Source organism: Morus notabilis, unplaced genomic scaffold, assembly GCF_000414095.1.
Source record: "Morus notabilis unplaced genomic scaffold, ASM41409v2 Scaffold2144, whole genome shotgun sequence".
Lineage (NCBI taxonomy): Eukaryota > Viridiplantae > Streptophyta > Magnoliopsida > Rosales > Moraceae > Morus > Morus notabilis.
In genome coordinates this window covers 132937-140641 of record NW_010366772.1, presented here as the reverse complement: position 1 = coordinate 140641, position 7705 = coordinate 132937, and the positions used below count along the sequence as shown (strand labels likewise).

The 7705-nt window shown below is 33.7% G+C and overlaps 1 protein-coding gene across 1 annotated transcript; it reads left to right on the top strand.

Moving 5' to 3' along the window:
• The first annotated feature begins 3609 nt into the window (after positions 1-3609).
• Positions 3610-6531, top strand: LOC21390077 (UDP-glucose 6-dehydrogenase 1). The gene is made up of 2 exons (XM_010111062.2): positions 3610-3750; positions 4767-6531. The coding sequence occupies exon 2, from the start codon at positions 4799-4801 to the stop codon at positions 6221-6223; it is 1425 nt and encodes a 474-aa protein (XP_010109364.1). The 5' UTR covers positions 3610-3750; positions 4767-4798; the 3' UTR covers positions 6224-6531.
• Positions 6532-7705: the final 1174 nt, after the last annotated feature.

Genomic DNA, 7705 nt, shown 5'->3' with positions numbered 1-7705 from the left:
CTATTTGCAACGACATATCTAAAGTGTCGTCGCAAATAGTCCACATTACTAGCAACGACGGTTTAGTCGCAAAAGGTTTTAAAGACTTTTACGATGACACTATGTCGTAACAAATACGGTATGACACGTCATCATCAACGACATATTCGACGGAACATTCGTTATGATTTATTCGCGACGACTGTCGTCGCTAATATATTTGCGACGAGATTTCAAAACTATGTCGTCGCAAATATATTATTTGCCACAGATTTTTTGAGACGACATGTCGTCGAAAATAAAATATTTGCGACGACAAATCAGTTATTTACGACGACATGATGTTGCCACAAATGAGCTTTTTTGTTGTAGTGAAGAGTAAATTCTCCATTTTTTTAAAACTTTTTAGGGCTTTTTACACATCTAATAAAATTTCAATGGTAGAATTTACATACAGCAAAAGTTTTAAAATATTATAAAAATAGTAATATTTTGATATCATTAGAATAATGTTTATATCATTATGTAGTACAAAATGACATAATCATTATTTGGCATTATTATGATAATGATTATACCATTTTTTGCTATATTTATAATATTCTGAAAATTTTGTAAAATTTCAAATCAAGATATGAAATTTTGCCATGTATTAAAACAAGCAAGTCTTTAAAACTTATTTACAGAATTGAAAAATTCAATCAAATCTTTTGAAAATCTTAATTAGATCTTTTGAAAATTTAATTTTCTTGTACTTTTTTATGCAAAATTATTAATTAAATTTAGTTTGGTGTTTTTACTTTCATCTCATGTATATAGTATATATGATATGGTATTTATACACACATAATATATAATATATATGGATGAGTTTTCAACTTACCTTTCAGAGAAACTTACTTTTTTTTTTCCTCAATGCAAAGATTCAAGTGTCACGCACGTTTTTCTTACATTTCTCCTATACAAAATACTAATAAATATTCCGGAAGTCTAATGATCACGATCTAAGGCTCTAACTCTCAATATCATATTATATTTGTTTTATTATGACGTCGGTCTTACTCAAAGTTTTATGTAATGTTTTCTATTTTTGTTAATTATAATGGAAGCCAATATTATTTTTTCAGTATGAAGGCCATTTAGTTGTAATTTTTTCGCAGTTCATTTTATTATTTATGTTCTTTCCTCTTAGGTTTTAATTCGAATCCTCCAAGCTTTTCCAAAAATATTGAGGAAGATTTTGTTGCGATCGTCTCAAATATTGATAAAAAAGGTTATTATGAGGTTTTGGATGTATTAATGCTGGTTTCCCACTTAAGAAATTCACTTGAGTATTATTTTTCTTTATATATTTAAGATTTCGAGTCATTCTAATGCATATTAGTGTGTGGTTATAATTTTTAATTAAAAAAGATTATAGATGGTGAAAATTAACTTATAACTGAAATATATAGATTGAGAAAATTCCGTTGTGTTATCTAGTTAAGAGCTAGAGAAAGAGGACCTTAACAAGATATCATTAACAAGAGAACTTGCATTGGAGTCACCTCTATGTTCATGCATACCAACATGTCCTGTAAAGAATTTCAAGATGTATGAGCTTCAGCCATCCACACGTCTTTCCGCGTAAATGATGTGCCCCGTTCATTTCGTTAGTTTAAGTTAAAACATAAATTCATGTGAGAAAAAAATAATGTAGCAGAAAAAAATTGAATTTATATTTCAGAAAAGATACTGTAACAAAAAATTTGAATTGTTATTTGAATAGTAAAACGAACAAAAAACTGAAAATAAGAATGAAATAAAAAATAATACACTGAGAACTAACTATAGCATAAAAACAACAGAAATTTCTCTAAGGAAGAAAAAAACGTAAAAGTAATTCTAGAGAGAGAGAACGAGGAAGAAGGAGAATAGTCCGGCCGGCTATTGGAAGCGTGTCTCTGGTAAGTCGATCTACACGATGGTGGAGTCCGTATTGGTATTTTCTTCTCTTTTAGTTGTTTGTGGAATAAAGGCAGTCATTCTGCCAATGTTGGTGTTTATTTTCCCCCACAAATCACTAGATCTGTGTGGGCTTTGGTTGTTTTTAGTTGTGTAACTTGTGTTCCCCCACCAAGCAATAACCTTGTGTGGGTTTTGTGTTGTTGTTGTTTTTTTTTTTTTTTTTTTATCTTCCACATGTCTTTAGTCAGACCTCTCACTTCGGCAAGCTTGATCTGGAAGAACACTGGCTTTTAGAAATCCGTCTTTGCAGAAAGTTTGTTACAGCCCTTTCGGGAGAGCCAACCGTAGAGGGCGAATTAAACGAGTCAAGATAAGTGCTCCAAATTGTTTCCATTATCACCTTAGATCTCTGTACTAAGACGCCAACTTATCTACCGATTTTAGTTTGTTGTATCAAATTTTATGTATTAAGTTTTCTTTTAAGCTTCGTGATATGTTGATTAATGAAATGATTTTTTTCATTAAAAAAAGGACTAACTACAACATTTTCTTTTGAAAACAAAAGTGTCAATTTTTTTAATATTAAACTATACACCATTAACATATTCTCCCAAAATATTTTCTTGTTTTGGGAATCAAACTCATAGAAAGAAAAATGAAAGTAAGCGAAATAAAAAGATATTTTTCCTATACTTTTGAGAAAATTAATAAATGCCAAGTGGTATGTAAATAATGTGAATTTCTATAAAGAAAAATGTCAATTTTTAGGAATACCCATTGAAATGGAGCACACTCTTATATTTTTCTCTCTTAATATTAGCTCATAAATTTCTACTTTTTAGACTAAAATTAGTTAATTAGTAGAACCTTTTAAAAATAATACTTTTAATAAGTTATGTACTTAAAGAGATAAAATCTTTAATTCTAAAAAAAAAAAAATGAAACATTTAAATTTTACATCAAATGAAATTGGGAACATTTAAATATTTTTGGCGTTATGTTTAATTTATTGCATGTTTTAATTCGATATAGTTCCGATATAGGATTATATCCAAATCCAATCATCAAGGTATTTTTTCATGTTATTTCACAGAATTTTCCTACAAATAATTTACTATAATAAGAGGATTTTATGAAATCTATCCAAATACCGAGGGTGAAAAAAAAAATATATTAAGCTACCTTGTCCATGCTCCCGTCTTTCCTATTGCCATCTTCCGTGGATGGCCTCCTTCTTAATCTAAACTTTCTTCAACAAATACATCTTACTACGTATTTGAAATAAAATCTAAATTGTATTTAAATAAAGTGTTAAAATCTACCATTATAATTTTACAACACATCTTTTAAGATTTTATTGTAAGTGTCATATTTGGATATACAATATGAATTTTATTTTAATATGAATTTAATCAAATCTAGTGCATTATCGGTAGCATGTTCCTACCATTTCAAAGCTCCAATTTAATAATTAAAAATCTAAATGGAATTAAAAAAAAAAGTTTTATTTATGGTAGAATTGAATAAAATAAAGTTGGTGAGGGAGTGAGGGATCATGACGTGTAGTGGAGGTAAAAAACGTGTTGAACGAATGAAATCAGTGGGGCCCACTGTTTCTGAGTCACCCGAAACCTCGTTGGTTAGACCTTAAACAAAACCCCTCCTTCTCTTATATATATCAGCCAAACCTCTGAGAGCTTCTCCATATTCAGAAGTAGAAGAAAGAAGAAGAAGAAGAAGAAGCTCATTTTCTCTCTCCTCCGCTTCTTCTTCGTCAGATCTCTCTCCCACGACACAAAAAACAAGCCACTTTCTAAGTCTGAGGTAATTCAGCTCCTCGGTGTTTGGTAATTTGATGTTCTCGGTTGCGTGGACAGTTTTTTGCTTTTTGGTCTTTCTTGGTTTCTTGTCGTGGGTTTCTATGATTTTGTGTTAGTCTGTAATTGTTGTAGTTTTGGATTTTGCTTTAAGACAGTTGTGTTGTGAACGGATCTTGTGAGTTTCTCATTGTTTGGCTGTAGATCTGGCTAGTGATCGGCCATTTGTGTTTTGAGTTTCTGAGTGTTTGATGTTTTGTCTTCTTAGGTTAATGAAAATAGAATTTTGTATGAGCTAAACGACTTGAAATGTTTTGTTTTTGCTTGTGAGATATTTCAATCGATTGGTTAGTAAAACTCTGGATCTGCAAAGTTTAAGGTAGTTTTTGTCATTTTGACGTGTAGATCTGATTTTCCTTTCTGCTTCTTATGCGAACTCAGTTTCTGTTTATGTTCTCTTCTTGTCCTAAATTTTTGACGTGTAGATCTGATTTTCCTTTCTGCTTCTTATGCGAACTCAGTATCTGTTTATGTTCTCTCCTTGTCCTAAACATGAAATAAAAGTTGGGACCCTTTTTTATTTTTTTATATTTGGCTTGCCGTGTTGCTTAAATAAACTAGATCAACGTTTGTATTTAAAAATTACATTTTTGTTTTGGACATTTGTGAGGAATAAACCTTGTCGGCAGGTCGTACAGTATTCATTATGGTTCATCTGGTTCTGTTGTTAGTAACTTAGAATATTCTATCTCAGAAAAAATAACTTAAAAAAAAAAGAATTTGGTAATAAACAAAGTCCTAAATTAATTCTAACTTCTAGTTAACATGGTGGGTTCTAGCAGTTTAAGTTTGCCGTTCCTGATCTTTATGTTTGTCCTTTTAGTTACCAATTTTGTTGGTGTTTTTGGTTCTTAACGAGGTTCTGCTTGTCTGTCTTTTTATTGAGTCTTTACAAGGAAGCATAAAATTGATGATCTGGCTTTTGGATTTTATTTCTCTAATGCTTTCCCTGTTATATGTCAGCTCTTCATTCAGGATAGTTATAACAAAGAAAGATGGTCAAGATCTGTTGCATCGGAGCTGGATATGTCGGTGGCCCTACCATGGCTGTGATTGCACTTAAGTGCCCAGAAATTGAAGTGGCTGTTGTGGACATCTCTGTTTCACGGATCAATGCCTGGAACAGTGAGCAGCTCCCAATCTATGAACCGGGTCTTGACGATGTGGTCAAACAATGCAGAGGGAAGAACCTCTTCTTTAGCACAGACGTTGAAAAGCATGTCATGGAGGCAGATATAGTCTTTGTCTCAGTCAACACTCCTACCAAAACCCAGGGTCTTGGTGCTGGGAAAGCAGCTGATTTGACCTACTGGGAGAGCGCTGCTCGTATGATTGCGGATGTCTCAAAGTCTGACAAAATTGTGGTTGAGAAATCGACTGTCCCTGTGAAAACAGCTGAGGCAATTGAAAAGATTCTGACCCACAATAGTAAAGGAATCAACTTCCAGATCCTTTCCAACCCGGAATTCCTTGCCGAGGGAACTGCAATCCAAGACCTTTTCAATCCGGACAGGGTTCTCATTGGAGGTAGGGAAACCCCAGAAGGTGCAAGGGCTATGCAAACATTGAAAGATGTTTATGCTCATTGGGTTCCTGTTGATCAGATTATTTGCTCGAACTTGTGGTCTGCTGAGCTTTCCAAGCTCGCTGCAAATGCCTTCTTGGCACAGAGGATATCTTCTGTTAATGCCATTTCGGCTCTCTGTGAAGCAACTGGGGCAGATGTCACTGAAGTGTCCCATTCTGTTGGTACAGACTCAAGAATCGGGCCCAAGTTTTTGAATGCCAGTGTTGGTTTTGGTGGGTCCTGCTTCCAGAAGGATATCTTGAACTTGGTCTATATCTGTGAGTGCAATGGCCTTCCTGAGGTAGCAAACTACTGGAAACAGGTCATCAAGATCAACGACTACCAGAAGAACCGATTCGTTAACCGTGTTGTCGCCTCAATGTTCAACACAGTTTCAGGTAAGAAGATTGCAATTCTAGGGTTTGCTTTCAAGAAGGATACCGGTGACACCAGAGAGACCCCGGCTATTGATGTGTGCAAGGGGCTGTTGGGCGACAAAGCCCGGTTGAGCATCTATGATCCACAGGTTAATGAGGAGCAGATTCAGAGGGATCTCTCTATGAAGAAGTTTGATTGGGACCACCCTATTCATCTTCAACCAATGAGCCCTACCGTCGTGTGGGATGCTTACGAGGCAACAAAGGATGCTCATGGGGTATGCATTTTGACCGAGTGGGACGAGTTTAAGAAGCTTGATTACCAGAAGATTTATGACAACATGAGGAAGCCTGCATTTGTGTTTGATGGTAGGAATATTGTGGATGCCCAAAAGCTAAGGCAAATTGGGTTCATTGTTTACTCCATTGGTAAGCCACTAGATGCTTGGCTCAAGGACATGCCTGCTGTTGCATGAAGCTCTCTCTGAGGTCTCATCTCGAGAAGCTTGGAGGGTTGGTATCAAATCAAATTCTAATATTAAAAGAGGATGCTTTGTCCTACTTTACGTTAATTTTTGTTATTTGTTATCCCCTTTCTCTAATTTTGAGATTTGTTTTTTGTTCTATCCTTATTATAGGTTCTAAAACACAGTATCTGGATCTGTTCTTACTCCTATCTAGCTAGCCCAATATCTGAATTTGTTCTTTGTTTGTTTGTTTTTTTTAATGTAATAATAAATGAGAAATCCAATAATTTCTATACTATTCATCTATATTTGCTGTGTGGGTGGTGGTGATTGTTCCAGGGATCTGCCTTTGGGCTTTGGCATTCTACTCTAGTCCCTTACCTTCCACAATTATTTCCTCTTGTAAGCAGAAAAGATGCCCAATTAATTGAAATTTTTTTTTGGGGGGTAAATCCAATTAAATGGATTGCTAATCCTGTTGGTAATCGAATCGAATTCGGATGCGAAAGTGTGGTGTGGAGGGCGGATCAAGTATAACAAAATTTTCATAAAACTTTGAGATACTCTATAGATTATATTAATTTATGCACGAATAAATTAATCACATTAATTTTTATATCAAGAACTCAATTAGAAAAAATACTTGGAGGTCGACTCGGATGATAACTTGAGTTCTTTGACCACGAACGATTTTTACTCCAAAGCCTTGTGTTTAGAAAACCAAAGTCTTCTACGTCAATTCCTTAAATCTACGTAGACGTGTGTGTGGGCACACTCGAGATTAAAAATGAGTTTGATCAAACACTCGAATTTTCCACAAACACCAACGCATGCATGATGTGAAATTTTTTTTTGGAGAAAAATTTTCCTTTCTCTCTATAACAGGGAATTCGGCCAGCCTCCTTTCAGTTAGGTTAAAAAAATTGTCACGCGTAATTTTTCATCATCCCTTATTTATAAAGTAGAAGTCCAACTTTTAGAAGGAATCAAATCTCTCTCTCCTGTTTGAATTTTGAACAAAAATTCTCCTCTACCTTCTTCTTGCGTGGCCAGCCACCCTAGGGTTTCCTTTCCCTGTGTGTGACGCCAATTGCAGATAGGGAATGAAGAGAAAATCATCATTTATCATGTAGTCTAATTTCAATTCAAATTCAAATTTGAATTTTAAGTCAAATTTAAATTAATTTGAATTCTAAATTGAACAACTTATCAAATAAGTTTAAAAGGATAAATTTAAATTATGTTCATAATTCAAATTCAAATTCAAATAATCACATTATTTAAATAATAATTAATTCTCAATTAATTATTTTCTGAGTATTTAATTTTAAAATTTCATAATTCTAAAATTCCCATTTTGTCCTTTGTGTCTCGTAGAATTACAAGAATGACGCGGGGACTAATGCACCTATAATCCCGAGCTCCAATAAAATTAATAATTAATTAAACACTTTAATTAATTAATTAATTCTATTAATTCTAATAGTTACT